The sequence below is a fragment of the Genypterus blacodes genome, unplaced genomic scaffold, assembly GCF_046128005.1.
Source record: "Genypterus blacodes isolate CSIRO-AG114 ecotype Tasmania unplaced genomic scaffold, CSIRO-AGI_Gbla_v1 ptg000039l_1, whole genome shotgun sequence".
In the NCBI taxonomy this organism is placed as follows: Eukaryota; Metazoa; Chordata; class Actinopteri; order Ophidiiformes; family Ophidiidae; genus Genypterus; species Genypterus blacodes.
This window is the reverse complement of record NW_027466852.1, coordinates 3,036,452-3,062,716: the sequence shown is the minus strand read 5'-3', so window position 1 is coordinate 3,062,716 and position 26,265 is coordinate 3,036,452. Positions and strand designations below refer to the sequence as shown.

The 26,265-nt window shown below is 40.5% G+C and overlaps 2 protein-coding genes and 3 non-coding genes across 5 annotated transcripts; 1 reads left to right on the top strand and 4 right to left on the bottom strand.

Moving 5' to 3' along the window:
• The first annotated feature begins 126 nt into the window (after positions 1-126).
• Positions 127-4,610, top strand: tmem109 (transmembrane protein 109). Its single transcript, XM_076148217.1, has 3 exons — positions 127-409; positions 1,481-1,583; positions 3,003-4,610. Exons 1-3 carry the CDS (start codon positions 206-208, stop codon positions 3,374-3,376), a joined length of 681 nt encoding a protein of 226 aa, XP_076004332.1. The 5' UTR covers positions 127-205; the 3' UTR covers positions 3,377-4,610.
• Positions 4,611-7,186: 2,576 nt separating this feature from the next.
• Positions 7,187-24,785, bottom strand: LOC142996764 (uncharacterized). The gene is made up of 14 exons (XM_076147829.1): positions 24,649-24,785; positions 21,566-21,608; positions 20,553-20,700; positions 15,886-15,943; positions 15,151-15,232; positions 13,603-13,718; positions 12,565-12,733; positions 11,629-11,759; positions 11,321-11,401; positions 11,069-11,092; positions 10,887-10,934; positions 10,581-10,712; positions 10,316-10,417; positions 7,187-8,921 (listed from the first exon to the last, which is right to left on the bottom strand). Exons 2-14 carry the CDS (start codon positions 21,606-21,608, stop codon positions 8,829-8,831), a joined length of 1,227 nt encoding a protein of 408 aa, XP_076003944.1. The 5' UTR covers positions 24,649-24,785; the 3' UTR covers positions 7,187-8,828.
• On the bottom strand, positions 16,251-16,317 carry trnas-uga (transfer RNA serine (anticodon UGA)). Its single transcript has one exon. It is a non-coding gene; the product is annotated as a tRNA-Ser (tRNA).
• On the bottom strand, positions 16,524-16,605 carry trnas-uga (transfer RNA serine (anticodon UGA)). The gene has a single exon. It is a non-coding gene; the product is annotated as a tRNA-Ser (tRNA).
• Positions 17,317-17,398, bottom strand: trnas-uga (transfer RNA serine (anticodon UGA)). The gene has a single exon. It is a non-coding gene; the product is annotated as a tRNA-Ser (tRNA).
• Positions 24,786-26,265: the final 1,480 nt, after the last annotated feature.

Genomic DNA, 26,265 nt, shown 5'->3' with positions numbered 1-26,265 from the left:
CTACTGCTTCACCCTGGTGTTTACCTGGTTGCGGTTATGCACCAATCAGTTGCCTTTTCAACCGCAAAAAAGAAGGATGACGTTGTGCAGTCCAGTAGGTGGCAGTATTTTTTTTTTGTTGTCCTTCCAGTTTATCCCCATATCCTGTTTGGAAAAGTTTGAAGTTTAGTTCGTGTCTTCGCTGGATTGATTGTAGTATTCCAGTATGTGTTCTCTTTTAATAACTGGAGCAATGATCAGTCTATATTTGCTGTTCGGTTCGCTGATGTCGGTTTCGGGGCACAAAGTGCTGGAGGAGCGCTCCGGCAATCTCCAGGAGCTGCGCGTAGCCCTGACGGAGATGATGAAGGAGGGGAAGACTTACTTGAAGAGGCTCGCTGGAGAGCAGACGGTGCTGTCGGTGCATAAGGTGAGCAGATTTTAAAGAAGCTCAAAAGAACAGTAGAAGAATGTAATCATATGTAAAATATCAATCGTTACTGTGGCTTTTGATCATCAAATCACTTGTTGATTGTACAAGGTGAATCCAGGGATGCTTTTACAAACAATGCAACATGTGAGTTGCAAATCAGCCTCGGTTATTAATGATTATTTCGCGACATATAAACGCTCAGTCAGCTTTTCCTTTCGTTTCATGTATGAATCACTTGTCAGCTTGGGAAATACACGTAAGTGGAACTTAAATCTTTCCAGTTGCCAGTTCAGCACTTTTTTTTTTTAAATCAATATTATTTCATTAAGTTTGTGCTGCCCTCTGACCTTTGTTTTGGTAGTTTGAACTTGCAGGAGTAACAATCGAACTAAATTCCTTTCAAGTAGGAATTGCTTGATTGATGCCAAATTGAAGACGTCTGTTGGTTTAAAAAAGGTTCTAGATATGTATTTGGTGTTTTGTATTTTTTTGGTCAAACCTTAAAATTCGTTTCCCTGCATGGAGTTTGGTTTGAAGGAGCAACAGCTGATCAGCTCCCATCTGCTCACAAACTCCGGAGAACTGAAGCATTCTGGGCTTTGAACTACATGAGAGCATTACCTGAAGAAAATGTGTGTGATTGCTGTCAGGCTGAGCAGCTTGATTGTTATTACAATTATTTATTCATTACACAATACCATACTGTTATCATGTGGTACTTTAGCCTTTTCGTCATTCTATAACACACATGGCACTAATCCACAAAGATAGAATACATGTCTTGGTAGCACGAAGCTTGTACATGACCACAGCCTTTCTATTTTCAATACATATGTCTGTACTTAACCTTCCATATTGCAGTGGTTGATGTCTTATGTACGTATAAGCTTGTGTAAACCTGGTGCCTTACAAGACATGTACAGGTGATGTAATATTAGTATAGATGGAAATTGAAAGATGATGAGCAACCAGGAGCCACTTTGTTGCCAGATATGTTTGTCTGAAGTGGATAATGTGATATTGAATGTCTTTCAGCTGCTCATGTCTCTTCCCCCTTCCACCCTCCAGGCTTTCTCACAGGTTATGGGCGTGCTCGCTGGAAGTTTGGCTGCTGGTCTTAATGTGCTCCTACAGTATCTCACACACGTCCTGCAAGCTGCTGGGATCAAAGGTAAGCGGTACTGAGTGGACATGGCAGAGAGACGGGCCTTAAGTGTCATTAAGACACAAGTATGATGAGGATGGAAGTCTGTCGTTTCCTCAGTGGTGGAGATTGTTGTGGAAAAATAACTATCTGTGTGTATGTAGCGTTGTTTGTAGCATTGTATGTAGCATTTTATGTGCTTAATGTGTTTAACTAAGCATCCCAAAGATTCAAACTCTACAGTATGATTATATAAAATATGATGTGCGTCTGGGTCGCCTTCACCTTTAGCACATAAACTTGGAGATGCTTAGGCTTCCATTTGTGCATGTTGACGTGTTCTCTGGTCTTGGGGCCGGAGAGGAGCCTGTCTATCTCGTTTCTGTGACCTGGTAGAGAGACACAGGGGCGCCTCTGACGCCTTGGAACCGTCCAATCCCCACTTGTTTTCTCTTGCCCGTATAAGAAGTCATATCTGTATTGTATCGTCGTCTTTTCTGTCTAGCAACCAGAACTGACCCACTGCAGTGTAAAGGAATACACTGATTCGTCGGTTTATTTCTCAGTCTTCTCAATTGTCTTACAACTGAGAATGAAAATTTCCACCACAGAGATCAGCAACTTAGTCTGTGCCTTTCAATTCCAATGTGACTGGTTTGCAGAATAACCAATCTCCACAGAGAAGACATTTGACCTTAATCCTAATAAGGGGCTGTATGAGTGTGACATGTGAATTAGCCCTTTGTAGTACAAATAATGTGTTTACATCATACTGAAGACATAGATGGACAAAATGAGTTTGCACTGTTTATCGGGTAAATAAGTTATCTACCTGTCGGGGGAACTACAGACTTTACAGCCTACAGGGGCAGGGTTTGATTTTGTTGGCGGAACGGTTTCATTCTTTTCAAAAGAAAAGTCTCAAAATGATGACTCAAGTACAATTTTCTGTCAGTCAGTGTAACACAGGTGAGTTGGTATATTTGCCTATCCAACTTTGCACTTACACTTGTCTGTGTGTCCCTGCAGAGTAAGACTGCAATGTTGTTGTGTGGGGAAAGGTTTGGATCAGATTTCTTTATCCCGAAGGATTCTACAGGGTTTTACTCATGAAGGTCTTTGCACACTACCACAGTGCAGCACAACACGTAGATTCACGAGATGTAGGTTTTTATGTGCAAGTGGCCAAATTACTGCTGTCTGTCAGTCCATTCCAACTCCTCTCTCTATCCCTCTATCTCTCTCTAACACACGCAGTCATATTGGCTATAAAATAGAGTTGATCAGCTCAGAGATTAGCTGCCTATCAATTTATATCATAAAAGCGACCACAACAAAATCAACTTTGAGAAAATGGGTTAGAGAATAACCACAAAATATTAAAATGCCATCACTGTTTTTCAATGACTAATACTCCTTGTATCATTTCTTTTGTCCTTATTCTAGTTGTTCTCCCTGTCAACAAAGTTACCCCAGAAGGGTTGATCTTTGTCATCTATTGGGTTCTTGTGGCTCTCATGGGCTACTGGCTCATCTCCCTGGCCTTTCAATTGGTCAGCTCCACTCTGAGGCGGGCCCTGTGGCTACTGAAACTAGGCGTAGCTTTAGCCTGTTTTGGAATAATCTTGAGCGACCACAGCGTGGGCACAGAGACCATGGCCATCCGATTAGCTGTCCTGGTGGGTGTCTGTGTCCTGTTGGGTGTTGGAACAACACGGGGCAGGGACGCGGCAGATCAAAGTGCTCAACTGAGGGAGCAGGTGCAGATCCTGGAGAGAAGAATTCAAGAGATGGAGAGATGGAAAAGGATGGAGGATTGAAGCGGGGCTTATGTTGTGTCTTTGTGTTCGTTCCTTCCATTACAGAGGTCGTGCAGATTGAAATTTGAAAATCTGTACAGCAATAACAATAGTATTCCAAAAGTAATCAGATGGGGCTTGTTGCATGGGCTGTGCTTGCCGGGATGCTAATGGTGCTGTTAATAAATAAAGTGTGTATTGTTTGTTGTGCATATACTATTCAGAAAGTAATATTGAAAAACTTTAAACGCATGCCCTGCCTTTTTATCAAAAATGAATAGTAAAGATGAATGCTGTATAATGTGTAAATGTATGTGTACACCCCAACGTTCCACAGATGCTGGTGTAAGACGATAAAATTGTTCTAATGTGCAGGTAAAACATTTGTTAAATCAATCATAGAATGTTATAGATAAACAGAGGTTTAGTGATTGCAATAAAGGTTAGTTATAACAGATGTTTCTGTGATTCCAAAGGATGTCCATGTCAAGTTTCTTGTCCTTTGAGAGCCAAATTAGATTATTTTCAAATCTCTGAATGCTGCTCTATACTGTAATTTTATTATTATTGCACTTTTGCTTTGGGAAAGCTACAGTATATGTAGTTTGTGCATAGTTGTATGAACATAGCAGTACAGTTAAAGTACCGCTGAAATAGGAGGAACTACTTGTGAATCTATGCTCATGTTGGATTACTTCATTTACATGCACTCAATGCTCCTTACTAAGACTCACATGTACCTGCATGGATTCATTTGCATTGTCCCGTTCTCTTCAGTATGTGACCCGTATATTTGCAGATGCATAATCCCATTGAGGAAATGGAGGTGACGTACTGTTATTAAAACATTTACATGCCTGAAATTGATCAACAATCGCATAATCTTGGTCCTTTTGGAAACTCTGAATTGCCCTCAGGTGTGAATGGGAGTGTGACTGAGTTGTCTGTCTCGCTTGTGTGTTTGCCGAGTGATAGACTGGCAACCTACCCAGGGTGCACCCTGCCTCTGGCCCCATGACTGCTGGGATAGGCTCCAGCACCCTGTGAACCTGAAAGAATAAGAGGCTTTGGAGAATTAATTAATTTTATGGCGATTCAGTCCCATTATACATGACACTTGAAGAAAATCAACTGCCTTAATTGCAATAGAATTGAAATTGAAATATGTGAGAGGGGAGGTGAGTTCCATGTAACTGTAATTCTCAAACTCAACACAGTCTGTAAACCACAATCAAAATAAAAAGTTCCAGCTGTTCTGGTGTGATGTTTTCTGACATGTAACACTACATATGAACCTGACCCAGAGATTGCACTATTGTTTTTTTCTAAAATCCCAAGTCCACAAAAGTTAGGACGCTGTGTAAAACGTAAATTGAAACAATACAGTGATTTGCAAATATCATAAACCCGTATTTAATTCAGACGAACATAGAAAACATATCAAATGTTAAAACTGAGTCAGTTGGGTATAAATGAGCATCTCAGGCTGTAGTCAGAGCCCGTTTGGTGCTTTTATTCCGTAACCAGGAGCATGAATGCATGAATTGACATTTCCTGTTTCAATTTGTAGCATCCTGTATGTTTGTTTCTGTCAATTTACTTTCTTTTGTTCCCCACCACTTCTGTGCATCACCTGTTTCCAATCAGCTCATTACTCTCAGCGTGTGTAACCCAGCACTTTCATCCACACTTGCCAGATTGTCTTGTTCCTTTGCTATCAACCTCTCTTGCATTTTCTTTCCTTTCCTGTTTTCTTGGTTATCACCTCCGACTGTTTCTTTGATTCCATTTTGCATCTGCCTGTGTGTGTATTTACTTGCCTGTATTTGATTTTAGACAGTATTCAGATTTGGCCCTTTGCCTGTTCCCCGTCTGTATTGGTTGCCTCACTGACTGACTTCCTGTGTATGACCACTGCTTCCTAAACACTGGGTTTGAACTTTCCTCGTCCAATAATATATAAATATTGACTTTTTAAAAAAAAAATTTGAATGCAAAGCTCTAAATCAGAGAATTTTGTTTGGCAGTTCTGAGTTCTTGGGCATATTTATTTTACATCACAGAATACACTCGAAAGTCTGCAGCTTACCTATGCAGAAGATCATTAACAAGCTGATTTTCATTAGCTTTCACCATTATCAATTCTAAGTAGCATTACCCTGACACACCAATTAACATCTGCAAATCTTTATGAATGAGATTCAATTATCATAACATGGCATGTTTACTATTTCTCTATTAATAATCCCAAATAGCCTTGTCTGATTAGCAGACAATATTAATTGCATACTCAACACAGCATTGAAGTTAGTGGAACACCTTTTCATATTGATCAGCACGTTAAGTAACAATCAAACAAGTGAATACAGCATTTCCTCCAATTTTACTTTTACACTATTTGAAAGCAAGGATGAGAAATGAACACTGTTGCACATACATATAAACAGAGCACAGACGTCAACATGTCACTGTAACAACACAAAGGTACACTCCTTCTAATGAAAACTAAACAAATGAAGTTTTTCTTTTCATGTGTGGTCAAGCGTTCAATCACAAGTAAAGCTATACAACTACTATTATCAGTCCATAATGTAATGCACAAACTTCTGAGATGAATGGATTAGATATTCTGCAGCTCTTTAGTTTAATACTGAACCTGTGGCCGTGTCTGTGTCATCACAAAATAGTACAGAGCTGAAGGTAACTAATTGTATCAGTATAGAACAACACAATTGTTTGAGCGGCTATACACGTCCCTAGAATGCCAAGGCGAAAGGAACAAAAATAATATCACTTTGCAGCACAAAATAACACTCACTCACAGCTCCTCCTTGGTTCACTTCGTGTGTGTGCACCTTGTCCGTGCCAAGTTGTTTTCAATGATTTTGTGTTTTGTGTTCTGCTTATGTCTCCATTTATCTCCCAGGCTTATTACAGTGAATGATCTGATGAAAGTTGATTGAAAATACTTTTGAAAATAGGCCTTCACTGATTCTGACAGACTGAAGCTGAAATTTTTAATATCCATGATTTAGCACATTGTAATTTTCCTGTGCAATATGTGTGTTTTTGTTTGTAGTATAAAACTTGCGACTACATTTACGACTATGTTTTTGTTGAATTTATATCCTCTCTCCAAGGTAAACTGAAGGTCAGGAGACTCTTAAACATTCCTTCACCATCAGTGGGGCTCCTGGTGACCAGATGTGTGCGGCTTTATTTGATTCTTTGAGCCTTAGTCTCAGCAAGAGTGTGTCTTTTACGCCAAATTAATAAATGATAAATAAAGCTTGTGTTCCCAACACCTGACAGTAGTAACAGAGAATTGAAACCGATAAATTATCATTCGATTATCACAATTTAACCTTTTAATATATGGATTCTTATATGGAGAATAATTAGGTTGTGGAGCCATAGATGATAAACATTTCTCCTTCTAATGCTGCTGTGAGGGAACAATTTCCCAGTTTGGGATCAATAAAGTATATCTATCTATCTATCTATCTATCTATCTATCTGTCTGTCTGTCTGTCTGTCTGTCTGTCTGTCTGTCTGTCTATCTATCTATCTATCTATCTATCTATCTATCTATCTTTACCACGACTAAACTGAAACTTCTGCTCCCTCCCGGTTCATTAGCCATTTTTGGTTTTATATTCTTGGAGCACTAACACATTGGCACAACTTGACACTATCATGTTCCAGTTAAATAAATGTAATGGATTAAAATGTATTTCTTAAGTGGTCTACAGTCAATTTCCATTTCAAACCATGCACAGTGAAATAGTTTCATTTACGGTGCTTCTTTATCTGCATTTTGAGTATGAAGAGGTAGAAAGAGAGCGGTATAAAAGGCTTCTTCAGTGTTCACAATCTCTGGCATAAACATTGGACATCAACAAATGGAGACGTGTTTTTGTTCTGCCCGCAACACAGATCAAATGTTGGCTTCATTTAACAGATAATACATTTTAAGCCTTAGGAACCACAATTTCTTTGACTACACCTCTGGTAGAACTACAAAACATCCAGCTACACAACACAAAGATTATAAAAACAGACCCGTGTGGTTGTTGATTTGAGGAGATGGTAAACTCACCTTCACATTCAAAGATGGAAAGGCAACGTGTTAAAGAGGTTACAACAGTTTAATATCCTGTATAGATGATAGACTGGATCTGACAATACTAATCCAGTAAACTAAACACACAGCTTCCTGTTAGTGAAGCACAGGAGAGCAGTCAAAAAACAATTTGTCCCATGTGGGAATGAGACAACCCAACTATATTTACAGCACATTAACAATGAATACAGGCTTAAACAGTACAGCACTGACTGGGCTTTTACAAAAGAGCAAAGGTGTTCCTCCAGTTTGAAATGAGGAAGATAATGCAGCTGTCTGTATTATCCAGGGACACACAATTAAAATCTTACATTAATATCCTTATTTCAACCTGTCACAACCTTATTTCAATCCATTATTGCATTGTTCTGTGCTGAACCATGGAGCAGCTAGACACTTGGCAAATTCCACACGAAATCCACTTCTTTGTCATCATTAGAATATTACTTTGCTTGACAAGAATATGAAGATTATATGAATAGATACATTTTGTCTGGTATTCCAAAGGTCTTAAATTGTATCTATGTTTCCCTCTCTTTCATCTTAGACTCCTACACTACAGCACAGTACAGTACAGTACAAAGAACGAGGGAACAAGGATTTATGATGATAGATTTTGATATTTCCTGGTTCACTGTGATCGTGTGATAAAAGCACATAAAAAAAAGTATGCATGTTATTTTAATGTGAGGTCAACCTGAAAGGCAGCGGAAGGCTCCATGCTGCTCAGTGATCTGAGCCAGTGTTTCCCAAAGTGTGTTCCATGGCCCCTTGGTGGGTTGTATAATTGTTGTGAGTTTTACAGTTCTCCACAACAATTTCCGGCAACTAAAAACTGCGTCATAGCCTACGTCTACCTCTTAGTGCCTTTTCTTCAGGGGATTGGAGAAACAGGCACTAGTATGGCGTTGAAAGCTGTTTGCGGACAGTGACTACATGAAAGAGTCGTTCGATAAAATGTGCATCTATTCTTAGACATAAAACAAAACTAAGATAGTTCAAAAAGTTAAAGATCTGCCTGAAGCTGGAAACAAAAATCACCAGTCAGCAAATCGAGAACATCAGCTCGGCTCCAGTAAACTCAGTTACCTGTGATGAGGAAGGGAATGACACTGAGCAGACAGAGCTGCTGTGCATGTATATGAACTCCAAAGGGAAACGGAACAGAACCTCTCTTCTTCACAGTGGTTCAGTTTTGTTAGTAATAGCAACCCCAAACAAATCACACTTATTTTTTTAAATTTTCTTTGTTGTAGTTCTATAAATGTCCTAGTTGCAAAACATGGAATTATTGTAGCAAAAATTCAGAGCGTAAAGGAAAGCACCAAATAATAATAATAACCTCTGGGCTTAAAGGAAGTTGGTGGAGGAGCCTTTGTCTTTATTAATCTGGAACATGTAGGCATCATTGGAGGGAGGCACAGGAGCGGATGCACTATCAGTCTGGAAAGAAAAACACAAATAATTAGACTAATGATGTTTTTCTCTCTCCATGTTCTATGTACAGCAGCTGTTTTCTTTGCCAGTTTTGTGTAACATACTTACAAATTCAAACGCAAATCGCCTGACATTATGCAACTCAAGACCGAATCCGCCTCGTCATTTTATGTGGCCCGCGAGAGCAAAATAAACGTCTATGCTGCTTATAAGCGTACATTGTCCATAGACTACATTTCCCACAATGCGTGTCGATTTTGTGACCCGTGAAGTGACGGCATCCCGCCACTCAAACGCAGCGTTTCCATATCAACATTTAACAAAGGTTATTTTCCGGGCTAGATTCTCAGATATTTCTTTTTTCTTCTCTTATTTATTATAAATTTCATATAGCAAGCACATTATTATTAATTGTTATTATTTCTCTCCTGTATTGTTGTCAGTGAAAGCAAATTGTAACTGTCCAGGCAGAATTAAACTCTCTATGTAACTTGTTTTATATGTTGAAATTGGACTTTTTTTACTTTAGAAATTTCAGGTTGTGAACGTCACGTTTTTTTAAATAATGCTGGGATCTTAAAGTAGTAAACCCTACATAATCTGATCAAAAGCAGTAGCATCGCCCGTGGTTGGAATCCCATCTGCTACTTGTAAATACATATTTGCAACCTACTTAGCATAGGTAAAGCATTTAAACTCATCTTGATAGAACTGATGTGCCGTTCAACACACACACTGAGGGAAAGGAACTTTACGGGGAAATCTGGGGGAATAATCGGTATTGCTGCTTTAACACCTGTATAAATGAGTTCTTGGATGACCTCAGGGCCATGGCACGACGCAAAGTCATTAGTTTTGTGTTGATGTGCAAGAGCACTGTGGGCAAACAGCCTTACTTCCTGTTGGGCTTTTCCGCTGTCAACCTGATTTAGAAAATCAAAAATGTTGTTGTTTATTTTTATTATCATTATTAATAATATTTCAAGAGGCTTCCCAGCATTTCCTGCTTCGACCTAAAAAAAACACTATAAAAAACGAGTTGACGTGATGTAACGTAGGCAGGTTGTTGTGGTCTGTCTATAGTTTGTCTGGTTCGGTTGGTCGGCCTCAAATCACCTAGTAAATCCAGTTTATGCTGAAAGTTAAACAAATCTGATAACAGTAAGTCCAAAACACCAGTACCTTGAAAAGAAGAATTGTAGGAGTATTGAAATCAGAGGTATTACTCAAATGAAGCCTGGTTATTCAATCCACACTTTTGGCTGATTCAGATAAATAATAGATAATATAGTGGAGCCTTGAACAAATCTCCATTAGGCATGTCATGCTATGAGTTTTTAATTACAAAGTACAAAGTACAATTACACGTTCTCTGTGCGTGCATGGGTGTTTGTGTGTACCTGTTGTGGGGCCGTCAGCAGAGGGCTAGTTGGTGGGTTGATAGGTTCACTGGAAGCTTCTGGTGGAGGAGCACTATACATCACTGGAGCTGGAGCATAGCCCTACACACACAAACACACACACACACCAACATGTATGGTATATAGGATATACAACAAATGTGTGTTGTGCAATAATACATGTTGTACAATTGTGCAATGATAGTGCATTGAAAAGTCTGATGGAAGGATTTCCTTTCATGATGGAGTTGGAGTTGAATCATACCATAGGAGCTACAGGCCCAGGGGGGTACTGGCCTGGTGGAGGACCGTTCCACTGAGGCTGGGGTGGCATCATCATGGGTGAACCAGCAGGAGGATAGAGTGGGTTCTGAGGTTGGTATGCTGGGTTATAACCCTGCAGAGGGTGAAAATCAAGAGCTAGACCAGTAAGAAACAGATAACGTGCAATCTCGAGAAGTGGTTCAAACACAAAAGAAAGCTTGAATGAAGTCCAGTCTTAAACTTGGTTTTACTTAGTTAAATTAGTTCAGCTCAATTTTGCAAAGCATCTGTGTAATGTTATACTGACCGGGAAAGGTGGAGAAACTGCAGGCGGAGGATGGTAAATTGTACCATCCTGTCAAACAACACACACACACACACACACACTTCACTACTTGCAAAAAGTCCAATTGCAGTGATCATGTAACAGACATTTACTCTGTGTAGAAGTGTAATAGGTGTGTAATGAAGTGATGTTTAATAACTCACGGGGGCAGGACCATTGTAGTACACCTGAAAACACAATACACACAACCTTAACCCAACTCCTTAACCTTTGATTCCTTCCATTAACATCAGTATAAATTAATGTTCCTACAAGCAATGCATGTTCTTTTAAATGATCAAAGTTTTCTGAATTTGCTTTTGGGTTCTTATTTTGTACAACATGTATTTGACCTCTTTATATTTGTTTATTTTCATGTCCTTAGTTTGCTTGGTATTAGTTTGCATTGATCTTACCGTTCCTGGTTGTCCTTCAGTGTTGTAAGAAGGTGGGAGTCCAGATGGGCCACTGGCAGGGTGGAGTACTGCTGGGGAAGCCTGGACAGGGCATGGAAGGAGGCGTTTTTAATTTGAATTTGTGAATGATATCAAATAAAGAACAACACAACAAACCTAAGAGAAAACAAAAACATAATAATGATCTACAGCTCTAAAGAAGAGTCCTGTTTGTCGATTTATGACTTGAGGATGTTCACAAAATTCTGTAGACAGGCTTATTACCTGTGCTGAAGTTGAATTTATTATATATTGGTAATGGTTATTGCCTGTTGCGTTGCAGCAGTGCTGGCTTTCTGCTTGAAGATCTTTTTACGACAGCAGCAACAAATCCCAGCCGGGATCCCCAGGAGCAAGAGGAGAGCCAAGAGCGGGTTTCCTCCTGAGTCGTCATCATGATCTGTCAGAAAATAGTGAAACACAGCTATTTAGCTAAGGAGGGTAAGTCACTCTGTCTGTAGATTAGCATTCGCCAGAGAACACCAGAATTGGCAGGTCCACCATCGGTGCCTCGTTGTCTTCACAGATGAGAGCAGGTTCACACTGAGCACATGTGACGGGCGTGAAAGCGTCTGGAGACGCCGTGGTGAATGATTGCTGCCTGCCATCCAGCATGACAGGTTTGGGAGTGGGTCAGTGATAGTCTGAAGAAGCATATTCTATGAGGGTCGCTCAGACGTCCATGTCATAGCCAACTGTTCACTGACTGCTGTTAGGTTGAATAGGTTGAATAATTTGTCCATCAAGATCTTATGTGTGATTTAAGTGTTCCCTTATTTTTTAGAGCAGTGTACATATATGGAATGAAACTTGCAATATAAGAAATGAAGGGTCTATACAGTATATGGAATGGAAGCAGAATCATTCTATATATATCAGCCTTTCATAACATATATTTTTATATATTTCCTTTCATATACATATATATATCACAGTTTCATTCATTGTATTCTGAATTTCCAGAGCCATTGCGTGCAGTGCCCAAGCCTAACGAACAAGAAAAGTCACATTTAACTCATATAAATCCACTTCAATTCATTCCATTCATGCCACATTGTCATGAATTATAGATTTATTTCCTGAACCACATGCCATAATATAAATATGTGGGTTGAAATTTCCAGGATTTAATACACGCTTGTTATGGATTCTATGGAAGTGTCAGGCATTATGATCAGGACTATGATTGTCCACCATAGACATACCAGTCAGGTCCATCCTGGTAGTAGACACCACTCTGTCCCTGCGGTCTTTCAGGGTGTAACGTCCCACATCACTGACGTTCACGTGTAGGATCTCAATGTTCGTGTTATGGATCTGAACTCGGTCATAGTAGTCTAAAATGTCCTGGGACACCCGAGCACCATCACGCACCTAAAAAAAAGACACACAGACTTAACAAAACGGATGTCAAAAAAACTAAAAGTCTATGAGAAAATGCAGAATGTAGACTATACTGTACTACTACAGTGTAGCCGTTGAACTTAAATTACATCCACCCAAACCCCTCAGTTCATTTGATACACTCATTTACTTATCCAACATCAATCAGTCAGCATTTACACAGCAAGGGTTCAAAATTAAATTATCCCAAAACAATCTAGAGTGGAAATGATATGGTTCCTACGGTGAAGATGTACGAAACCTTTTGCAGATATGATGCATTGTGCTCTTGACAACATGCATGTTCTGTATCAAACTGGTGCACAGGCCTGGAAATGCAGTTTACATGTCAACTACGTGAGTGATCGCAAGGTGTGCTTCTCTGCTTAGTGAAGCCCTGAGAGAATCTTTGTAACAACAATCACGCAATTTGAACTCTCCCAAAATAAATTGTTGAAAGCTGCAAATTAAGCAGTCGTGCCACAATTACTCTTTTGGAATAACTAAAGATCTAATGTGACATGAAAGACGAAACATCACAGTCCACATTTTATTACACTCTGTCCCTGCTGCTGTATCCTGCAGGGGCAGTGGCCCTCCACCGGTAGCAATAGTTTGAGATTTATTATATGAAACTTTTTCTTTCGTCAATTGCCTTTTTAATCTCATGCCATCTTTTTTTATTTCCTCTGTACTTCTTCTGGTGACTCCTATTGCATGAATGTTATGAGTAACAGACACCCACATTTGTTTTTTAGCAGCTGAAGTTTGCGTGGATACTACACTATATAGAGGATTAGTATGGTCAATTATTAAGCATTATCTATCTGTAAAATCAACCATCCAGCCAGAAATCTCACCAGTGTAACATTGACAGCTTCCCCAGTGAAGGAGAGGGAAGCATCACTCAGCTCAATGCCCTCCAGTGAGATCACCAGGCTCTTTCCTGGTACGTGCTTCACATAGTTGTGTCTGGCTGGAATAAATGAGAGAGGAGGAGAGTGTGTAATGCTGGAGATCAGGTTCACCACTGTGTCAATGAGAAATGATATATACAGTATATGATATATGATATATGTATCTATAGGATACATATACATGTATCTTTATGTATCGATGTGATAACAGTTTGATATATCAAAGTAAAATTAGAATTAAGCCATAATCTCTGAATGTCATTCTAAAAACATAAATACAAGATAACTAAAAGAATGTGTAGCACAAGAAACCAAGATTATGTTATAACCTGATGAAATAAACTATATAAACAATGACACATCACCACAATGAACAAATTAGTACTAAAAACTGACAAAACTTCATTTATTTGGTATATAGGAATGTTCTTGCCAAAGCTACTGCATTGGATTTATTTATAGATGGGACATCAGTTGTGCAAGTCTCTAAAACTAAATTCCTGTTAATTTAGACAATTTACTGTCTTGGTCTGATCAGATTGATCATATCGTTCAATTAATGGGAAAGGGCACTGCCTCCTCTGTTATGATTGATGTTGTTTGGTGCACAGAATAGAGCAGCCTGATTAATTCTTATTTCTGTATTTCTGTACTAAAATGAGTGAGATGCATAAAAGATTATAAGGGCTAAATTAAAACCTTGTCCTCTGCTATTCATGCATTAATACACTACAGGACAGAATTTCCACTTGGGAATCAAAAAAAGTGTTTCTTCTTCTTCTTTCTTCTTCACACTTCTTTTGTGAAAAACTAATACATACACTGGTCTCTGTCACAGGCAACACAAGTTTGCTCTGGGCATCTGATGGTGCCAAGTCCACATACAACTTGTATGATGAGCATTGTTGTCTATTGAGCTTCCTCTGCTTGGAATACCCGACCTGTCAACATCAGACAGACTCAGTAGGTTTGATGAATCTCAAATAGATGTTATTGTGGTATTTATTGTTGTGTTATTGTAAAATTTGTATGTTCTTCTCTCTCTTTATGTTGAGTATTTGTGAAAATTTCCTTTTAGTTTCCATTCGAATTTACTATTTTTTATTGTTTTATATGCAGACTTATTTTCACTTATTTTTCTGATTTCTTTATATTTGGCTTGATTTACCTTTTTATTTTACTAAAGAATAAAGAATCACAACTAATCTGATGCCTCTTGAACACAACACTATGGATGCATATTAATCATACCCAGGGAAGTGCTTGACTGGCCTTCTTCTCCCACACCCATCAGACCAAAATGAGCATAAGCAAATTAGCATCAGTTCATTGGTTTTGGAGATGTAGTGAACTTTGCAATTGGGAGCCATTTTTGTTTGGCTTTCAAACTTGAGACAAAAGTAAAACCTATAAATCATACATGGATGCCATGATTGAGAAAGTCAAGCCGTTCCAAAACCTACTGTAACAAGAGAGGATCCACAAACTCACGTGTAACAGCCACTTTCAGGATGGAAATCTCGTTATTCCAGAAGTCTCTCTGCGTGTAAGAGCCCTCATCCTCATAAGTTACCTGAGAAATCAATACAGTATAGCCCCATAAATACACAGTCAACAATATGTAATGTTTCAAGTCTGTCGTATCATTGGGCACACAGAACAGTTTCTTCAGCACTCCTTTGTTTTTGTCTACTTTCACAGCACATCACAGGACAGATCTAGTAATTAATGTTTGCTTTAAACTTGCTCATCAAGCCTTATTCTTTTCTTCGGTTTAGTTCATGATCTCACCTCAAAAAGTTTATTTCCCTGTGCACCATGTGATCAGAGCTGATAGGGAGGCTGCTAGGATTCACTCCTTTTCCACAGAGGTTTCTTTACATAAATGTGTCTGGATGTGTGATAAAGGAAGCTGGAGCCTTAAAACCAGACAATTGGCTTCTGTATTGAGACTCTGACCTAGTGAGAGCAGGACTTTGAGAATGAGACATTGCTGGAGCGGATGCAGTAACAATGTGAATTTAAGGGGAACCCTGAAGATGTCGAATGTGAAGATTGCAATCAAGTCTGCACTTATAACTACAACATTCCTTAAAATGTGTCTTTTCTGATTCCTGCTTTCATATAATTTGGACGCAATCCCACTAATTCTGACTTTGGCACTGCTTCCACAGTAATCCATAATTCCTCTATAATAATTCTTAAATTGAATTAGAGCAGAGTCACCTTGTCGATGTACCAGCGTCGGTCACTGCCTGTCCCAGACACCCTGCCTTTGGTTGCACTGTGGAGGACAGAATTGTTAAAACAAAGAAATACATGATAACACCCTACACATCTCTGTACTGAGAGAAATCTTCAAGCTCCCAGCAAGATGACAACCATATTTCCTAAAATGATGAAGTTTTTAAAAAAAAAACCCTGCAATAGCTGATATGGTTGATAGATATTTATTTACTTTATTGATCCCAAACTGATATAAATAATAATAAGATTAATAGCTGGCAACTCTGCAGCTGCCAGTTCATATGTGCCATACAGGCCTCAATACAGGCGACCCCTGCTGCCACCGCCAAATGAAGACCTACTTTCGCTGCGAGCAGGGTTCGAACCCATTGGATTTCAAGTCCAACACCTTAACCACTCGGCCATCGCAGCTTATGCTATGATACCGCAGGGTTGAAATTGTGCTCGTTTAACCAAATTATCAGGGTAAGCAGAACAAAAGCATGCAAAGCTGGAGGCCCTCATGGCGTCCCTGGACTTGTTCTCAGAGCATGTACTAGGGAGCGGGCAGGGGTCATGACGGACTTATTCAACCTGTCCTTGCTGACCTGCTTTAGCACACCAATAAAGAGCTCACACGCTGCAAGCAGGGTTCGAACATGCGCGGGGAGACCCCATTGGATTTCAAGTGCAACGCCTTAACCACTCGGCCATCGCAGCTTGTACACTGCTCAGAGCAGGATTGAGGTTGTGCAACTTTTCAGGGAAAGCAAGATAAAGGCACGCAAAGCTGCAGGCCCTGATGGCATCCCTTGACGTGTTCTCAGAACATGTACTAGGGAGCTGGTGGAGGTTATGAAGGACTTATTCAAACTGTCCTTGCCCCAGGCTGTTGTGCCATCCTGCTTTAAGTCCACATCCATCTGCCAGTACCTAAAATCCAACCTGTCTGACTGCTGCCCCGCTAACCTACTGCCGCCCCCCAATAAAGAGCTAATCGCTGCGAGCACGGTTCAAATCTGTGCGGGGAGACCGCATTGGATTTCAAGACCACCACTGCTCTTCCACCCTCACCCTAAACACTGGCATCCCACAAGGCTCTAGACCTGGACATGGTTCCAACACCATCATGAAGTTTGAGGATGACACCACAGTTATTGGCCTCATCACAAACAACTTAAGTCAGCCTACAGGGAGGAGGTGGATCGCCTGGCTACGTGGTGCGACAGCAACAACCTGCTGCTCAACACAACAAAGACCAAGGAGCTCATTGTGGACTTCAGGAAGAATGCTGAATGCTCATCCATCCATCCACATCAACTCTTCTTGGGGATCCACATCTCACAGGCCCTAACCTGGGCGACCAACTGCTCCAATCTGTCTGACTGATGCCCCCTTAACCTACCGCCGCACACCAATAAAGTGCTCACTCGCTGCAAGCAGGGTTCGAACCTGCGCGGGGAGACCCCATTGGATTTCAAGTCCAACGCCTTAACCACTCGGCCATCGCAGCTTATACACTGCTCAGAGCAGGATTAAGGTTGTGCAACTTTTCAGGGAAAGCAAGATAAAGGCACGCAAAGCTGCAGGCCCTGATGGCATCCCTTGACGTGTTCTCAGAACATGTACTAGGGAGCTGGTGGAGGTAATGAAGGACTTATTTAAACTGTCCTTGCCCCAGGCTGTTGTGCCATCCTGATTTAAGTCCACATCCATCTGCCAGTACCTAAAATCCAACCTGTCTGACTGCTGCCCCGCTAACCTACTGCCGCCCCCCAATAAAGAGCTAATCGCTGCGAGCACGGTTCAAATCTGTGCGGGGAGACTGCATTGGATTTCAAGACCACCACTGCTCTTCCACCCTCACCCTAAACACTGGCATCCCACAAGGCTCTAGACCTGGACATGGTTCCAACACCATCATGAAGTTTGAGGATGACACCACAGTTATTGGCCTCATCACAAACAACTTAAGTCAGCCTACAGGGAGGAGGTGGATCGCCTGGCTACGTGGTGCGACAGCAACAACCTGCTGCTCAACACAACAAAGACCAAGGAGCTCATTGTGGACTTCAGGAAGAATGCTGAATGCTCATCCATCCATCCACATCAACTCTTCTTGGGGATCCACATCTCACAGGACCTAACCTGGGCGACCAACTGCTCCAATCTGGTCAAGGAGGCTCACCAGCGCCTCTTTTTCCTGAGGAAAAACACCTCTCTTTGGAGAACTTCTACCGAACGTCCTATCCCCCACCTCCTCACACACATACACACCAACCAATCTGTCTCCTCAGCGTCCCAGATCAAAGCTACAGTGGTTTTGCTTTTCAAGCCCCGAAACCTAACCTAACATGAGGACATAGGTGCCAAGAGGCAGTGCCTGGAGTAGGTATAGATAGAGAGGTTTATCATATACCCATTATATGATTGGGTAGAATAGGTTTGTTTTTCTTGAAAGAAAAAGTGAAATATAATCTGTCTTTTGTTATACTCCTAGGCTCATATATTAGAGTATTAGTAAATTGCTACCTCCTCTTTTTTGACCTGTTCTATATCAGGATGAACAGGTTCATTCAAAGCCTTGTCTCCTCAGCTTTAAGTGCACTGTTCCATTGAAATGGGTTTGCAAGAGGATTGGATTGGATTAAGCGACTCATTTTACATCTCTCTCTCTCTCTCGCTCTCGCTTTCTCTCTCTCTCTCTCTCTCTCTCTCTCTCTTCCTCTCCCTCTCACCCCCTGCCGCTTTTGCCAAGTGCTTGCTCATGTGGCAATGTTAGATGTTAAATGCTCTGTATGTTAAGTGCCTTGAGATAACATTTGTTGTAATTTGGCGCCATTTAAATAAATCTGAATTGAATTTACCAAAGCTACTATAATGAACTGGTAGATTACAGATAATGTAGGGGAGTTTTGGATATTATTATTATGTCATTATTATTGGTTTTTGTTGTTGGTTTTGATTTATTTTATGTGTTGTATGTGGTGATTGTTTTTCTTTAAAATACAAAACAGATACAATCACATACAGTGTCCCTTAAACTCTATGAGAATGCACTCACACAAACACCAGCAAGAACTGGTCAAACTGGTCTATGTATAGACAATACAGAGCGTTTGTTTACCTGGCATGTAGGAAATGCAGTGTGCAGTGCACAGAAGACAAAAAACAGAAGTTCCATTCCAAGGGACAGCAAATTTCACCACCACTTCCTAAAATGGCGAAACACTAGTCGACGAGGACAAATGTACCCTCACATTTTCCATGTGCCAGCTTTGCCAGACCAGTTATGCTAAATTTCTCTTACCCTTGGAGCTCGCAACGTTTGGGTAGTAAAACTTGGGTCAAAGATATCATGTGAGTATTGTTGTGTTGCAAATGATTCAACTGCTATACAAAACATACACGCAAGGCAGTAGGTCAAGGTGTGGCTAAGCCTTGCATGAATGAGAAAATGAATACCCAAGGATCGCCCAAGGGATATCTTTAATCCATTGATTTCTTCATTTATTAACAGTTTACCAAACTGAGACACTTGCTACTAAGATATAAGCGAAGCAGGCCTGTAGGTGCCATTCAGAGAAATAACACTGTTGCTGGAAGTTATTTTAGTCTGTAAAATACCAGAGACTGAACCTTACAATTGTTTGTACTTAACGGTGGTGACGTCGGTGTGTCTTAGCTTTGAAATAGCTGGTACATTTTTGATGCAGTGGAGAGGTCTGTAAGTAAAACTAAATTATCCTGGTAAAAGGTTGTTGGGCTAACTACCAATGGCGCACCTGCAATGTGTGGAGAAAAAATAAGCTTGGTTGGAGTAGGAGACAATGCTATAAAGTAACTGCCACACACCTCTGACAACGTATTACTGCATCATGCACCAAGGTTCTGGAACTGGATGATGAAACGGTAAACTTCATTTGGGTGAGCGGCCTGAATCACCGCCAATTCCAGCTGTTATTGAAGGATGTGGGCTTGGAGTACGGGGATGTGATGTACTACACAGAAGGAAGGTAGCTGAGTAAGAGCGCGTCCTTGGATACGTTTTTGAGCTTATGGAATAAATTGCTCTTTTCATGCAAAGCAAAGCGAACCCGTTGCCTGAAATGTCAGATCCAAACTGGCTCTATGATTTTGCTATGTTGTGTGACATAATAGAGCATCTCGCCTAATTGAATCAGAGATTACAGAGACGCAAACAAGTCATGACGAAGATGTCCAACGTGATCACAGCTTGCCAGTGTAAATTTACACCTAAGGAAGTCCCAACTGCAACAGCACGATCTTGCCCACTTTCCTTTCTTGTCTGTCAGAGCATCTCAGCCTCGGTTCCAGGTGCTATTCCATGCATCGGATTGGCTACCAAAGTGAACCAGTTAATTAATGAATTTGATCGGTACTTCTCTGACTTTAAAACACAGCACTCAGGCTCTGCCATTTTTGCTAATCCGTTCACCGCCAACAATGACAGTCCACCACATCTCCTTCAGATGGAGTTAATAGAGCTTCAAAGCGATACTGGCCTGATAGCAAAGTTCTAGGATGCTGCAATCGAGGACTTTTAACATCTACTGCCCCCTGCTTTGATGCCACAGCTCCTAAAACTTGCATTCTTGTGTGTTGGTACAGTAATAAACAGTATAATGACCAAGCAGGTGTCTTACCTGAATCTGGCTTTCTCCCAGTATAGAAAGGTCTTTCCGGGTTCATAAGCTGGAGTGAACTCTAGCTTCTCTGCAGCTTTGGGCAGGTACATCTTGAGCTGTCGACCATGGGCCAAACGCTCATGGATATCATGGACAGCATAGGAGTCTGGGAATAGATAACAACAGAGAAGACAGAAAGGTTTTGTTTTGGAAAAGTGGTTGATTCTTTGTCATTGTCCTCACAAAAGCTTAAAGCTGTAGGTTACAGCAATAGTCTTGAATGACTGACTTCACACATTAACAGAATTAACACCTTTGTTTTGATCCATTAGCATAGCCAGAAACAAGACTTGTGCCATAGCAAAACAGGGTGTGGCAAGAAGTGAAACACGAAAAAACACGACATGCACAAGTTCAAAAAACACATGACAATGTTAAGGGTCACAAATAAAGCTACATGACAGCTTACTGACATCATACTGCACAGCTAGAAACGCTTAGGTCAACAATTGCTATTAATACCTTACCACCATGTATGCAGCATGCCACACATGATGAGGGCTTTGACAAGGCAGCTATGGGCTTTACTGGCTTCATGCTTGTCACCTATTTCTCAACCTCACATGAAAATGGCGACGGGTTTGACAAAATGCAGCACCTGTTTAATGCTGTATTCAAGCCAAGCATACCTCCCATAGCATCTGGCTCATTGGGGAGGGAGGTGGAGATGAAATGAAGTGTGTTTTTGTGTCTGAGGCACTAGTTTGATTCTTGGCTTGTTGTAAAACTTCTATAGAGAGCTTTGCCATAACGTTTGACTTTTTTCCCTACAACTCATGGCCTATGAGGTCGATCCCATGTCCATTGTGCATGCTCTGTGACATGATTTACATTTGATTGGGTTTCATTGCTATGTTACTTTACATTAAAGAGACTCACAATTTGACTGACAAAACATGACATTTCTTTGTATCCATAAAGTAATATGATGTTATGAAGCAAATGTAAGGAAAAAGTGAAACGATACTCACCCACACAGAGGACACTGCCAAGCAGGATCAAAGTCCAAATCATCTGCATATAACAGACAAAGAGATTTAATCATTTGCACATCATGACTGGTAAAGGTATTTTGGGAGCTATGGTGGCTTCACAGAAAATCCCTGTAAACACATGATGATCGCAAACTGCATTCAATTCATTATTCATGAATTCAATGATGCAGTAAAAGCTGGTGTCTATTTGAACAACTCATTCATGCTGCTATGAACTGGAGTCATTATCAATCACTATAGACCAACTGACAACTTTATGTCCATGCTTAAGGGATGTGAGCATAACTGACTGATATGGCCACATAAGACAGCAACCACCAACCCCATGGCAATGCAATTCAATTCAACTTTATTGATATAGCGCCAAATCCCAACAAACATTATCTCAAGGTGCTTCACATACAGAGTATGTGTATATACAAGCCACAACATTCCCCTGTGACCAAGCACTTGGCAACAGCGGCAAGGAAAAACTCCCCTTTAACACAAAGGAACCTCATCTGTGAGCGAGAGAGAGAGAGAGAGAGAGAGAGAGAGAGAGAGAGTGTGGATATCTACATGTGTTGTCGTTGGTGTGTAGAGGAGCAAAACAAAAAAGCCAAAAGAAATACTGTAATGTTAAATTTATGTTAAACTAGTCGCTTAATCAAACCAGAAGGGTGAACATACATTCAAAACTCTTACAGTCTGAAGCAAAAAATTTCCTCTCTGAAACCCAATTCAATGGAACAGAGAAATGGGTTGCAGTTTAAAGCTGAGAAGACGAGTCTTTGAATGCACCTGTCCATCCTGATATAGAACAGGCCATACAAGTCTACTCATTAAAAACAACCAAAGATAAACCTCTCTATCTATACCTCCTCTTGGCACCTATATCTTTTTGTTCCACTAGAAGTTAGGTTCTTGGCACTTGTTCTCTCCAGACTAGACCTTTACTGGTGTTGCATTCAAATCTCATATGTATGATTACATGTAAATGTTAAAACTCTCTAGGGGAGACTGAATGGGGCTTGAAAAGCAGAACCACTGTAGCTTTAATCTGGGGACACTGAGGAGACAGTCAGTAGTCGTAGTAGTAAATGTGTTTGAATCTTTGTTTCTTTGTAGATTTGGACTCAGGCTTTGTTTTTGGTGGAGCTGAGCACCTCAGGTCGAAGGAGGGGAGAGAAAGAGAGAGAGAGAGAGAGAGAGAGAGAGAGAGAGAGAGAGAGGAGAGAGAGAGAACAGCAACAATAAAAAACAACATAAAGACTAAATGCATGTCTTTAGCTGCAGCACTAGTAGTGTTTCTCATAGCCAGTTCTATTGTGGATCTGGTTCCAAGCTGGTAAAATGCCCACATTTGTAAATGTAAACATTGAAGATATTTTTTTTATTCTTCTCTCTGTAAAATACTTTCCACCGTCATTTAGCTGAATAGAAAAACATGGCAATGCAATACAATACAGAGATACAAATGCAAACGTAAAATGAACACATGTCCCTTATCTGATTCCATCTGATCATTTTGGTTTAGGTTTCAGAGTGATTTGCCTGATGGTCGTGCAATTGATAGCAGTGGCCTCTTTGGGTGAGACAACACATTGTGAAAATGTAGGTTCACATAAACAAATGTGACATGTCTGGATGGCTATCACCATATTGCCCTCAAGTCAACAATCATCAAGTGCTTTGAGTAGCTTGTCATCAGATACAGCAAATGCTTTTCAGCAGCCCTTGTAGTTTCCATAGAGTTTCCGAGAGAATCCTGGACTTTCTGATAAACAGACAGCAGTAAAGATTGGAAACAACACCTCCATCATCATCAGACCGAGCACCTGGTCCGCCCAGGGTGCTCAGTTTGTTACTCTTCACACTGATGATACGACTACTGCACCAGTACCTAAAGGAACAACTGAGGAGGGAATGCTAAATACCACTGTACAATCTTCTCAAGGCCTTGAATAAGATCAATCACATTTTTTTTCTAATCTACAAAAGGTAATGCATCTTTTCAAGGGACTGTAATGACTATAAAGCTGTTTCCGCATAGATTCAGTATACCAGAACAGGGAGATGTTCCTTAACTTCCCCGTGAGAGCCGTCTCTACACATTGTGGCAGAGGAAACATTAACCAGTAGGTGGCAAGACATCCAAAGTGTAGCGAAAGAACTGGAAGTAGAATATGGCAGGACCTGATGCAAAGTGTAGCTTTGCTATAATTTGGTCATAAATGCCTGAACATCTTACTGTCGCTTCAAGGTAACAAAAGATCTGTCCTCTGACCTAAACGACAGAAGCACTGTGAGCTATGTAATGTCAGACATCTGGACAAATAATGTTTCTTCTGGACTCAATTGTCTTGAAATATCCCAGTCCCAGTCTTCAGAGGAGTCTATCCAGAAATCTTAATAGGGTCTGAAGAGGACAATTCAACTAAAAATGTCTCAATGGGCTAAGACTCACAACGTAAGGGAATTCCTGACCACGCCCAAAAGCAAAGCCCAAACTCGTGTCCCGAAAATACCTTAATGTATAAGGGGAAAGGGAAGAAACGTGTGCAGAGGCAAGAGAAATTCCCCTGTGAGAGATTCGCTATTGTTGTGTGATAACTAAAGGGTGTAGGCTCTCTTCCGCTCTGTGGGTTGAACTCACTCGCCCCAGTCTGCACGCAAGGACCGAGATGCGCCTTTAACAACACAGAGCTGAACACAAGAAAGACAGGAGCCTCTGCAGCCAGAACAGTAACAAAGACATCGGCAAATGCGGAAAATCACCACTCATTTATCTCCGATCTACACCATCAGCTTCAATGAAAGGGTTTCGATGTCCCCCGAGTCGAGTAATTAGGCTTAATTCAATGCTGTGGCAGCGAAACCGAATGATTTCAAACAGGGACAGGAGAACACCCCTCCCCACACACACACACACACGCACAGAGAGAGCCAGACGCCATGTGTGGAACAGCGACAGCAGACGAGGCGAGAAGGCTGCGCGGTTTGTCACAGATGTAGAAATTCGCAAAGACAAACCCAGAAACTTAAAAACAAACGCACACTGTGTCAGTCATGTGACTTACCGCCAGACGATGATGGGGTCAGGTAGTGTTTTTCCAGCTTTTAAAAGAGAAAAAATTGTATGTTGTTGTAGGGCAGCCTGTCGGTGTGGAAGCTGCCTCAGAGCGGCGTCGACTGGAGTGGGAATGGCTGGAGTGGGGGGAACGGGCAAGGGCTGATGCTAGTCGGCAAGTGTCGGATATTTACTAAATAGCAACAGTTTGATAAGAAAGGAGAGATTTCAGCAAACAAAGTCAAACATTTACCGAAAAATCTCACGCGAAAAAAGTTTTAATGCTACGAGAAAAAATTGTTTTGAGAAAGAACATGTGATATAAGAATTACAACCCAAATAATATAGAAAAAGATGAACGACAATAAATGTGAGGAAAAAACGTCGAACGATGACGAGTACAGTGAAACTGTATTGAGACGTTTTAAGTATTAAGTCCTTCATGTGATGTCACGCGAGGGTTGTCGCGTGTATTCAATCTATGGCTCAAATTCAGCAATTTGATATGTGGGAGAACAACACAAGGCAGAGAAACAATAACACTTTCAGAAACAACCTACGGACCATGGCTACACTGTAAAACAAATCTTCGTCGTCACATTTACTGTAAATACTGGCAGCAGTGGTTGCCAGAAATTAACCCCAACAAATACGATGCAAACATACTAATAACATCAATAATAACCTTAATGATAACATTATTATTATTATTATTATTATTATTATTATTAATATTATTAATTTTATTATTATTATTATTATTATTATTATTATTATTAAGGCACTTAGAAGGTAAATCCTTGAAAGCAGGCAGGAATGACATTGATTTTCTCTACACAATATTATTAGTTCATATCAAGTATGTGTTTGTAGTTGTATAGGATAGGATAGTATAGGATATATTATTTGTATAGCCCAACATCACATACAATGTCTCAAAGGGCTTTTACATTCCCACATCACCAAAGCTCTCAAGGAAGACAAGGCGAGATGGCAGAGGGAGTTGCCGAGCCTTGTAGGTGGACACACCCGCTGTCTATTGTAGAGACAGCTCAGGATGAATGAATTGGGGTTTCAGCATCGCCCTTGCTAAGGTACGCTCTAATTGTGGCGATATTTCGGATGTGGAATTGTAAGGATGAAAAACCTCCCACCCAAATATGGACAGAGATAGTTAACTTTGATTTATCTGACTCCATTAATTAATTAGAATGGCTAAGAATGGCTTATAAGCTATGCAGAGAGGCATGGCACAATAGAAGTTAGATGAATGGTGAATAGTTTACCATTATGAGCTGATAGTTGACATTATAGTTACAGTTGCAGTTACCTAAATTCTACTGACTGTGTCTGAGATAATTGACCAGTTTCTCTGAAATTGCACATATCTCACATAGAAACAATATGATACAATTTGCACTCACATGACAGAAAAGATATGGAAAGGAATCCATATCCTAGAAGAATAGAATCAACTTTGAGAACCAGATTATGCTCTCCCGACGTTTGGTCACAAGTTAATAGATTAACAGACCCCCAAATGGTGAAGAGTGTTATCAGCCCCTTGAGGAGCCTTGGAAAAGGTTGTAAAGAAATATGAACAGAATAACACACAGCAGGAGAAGAA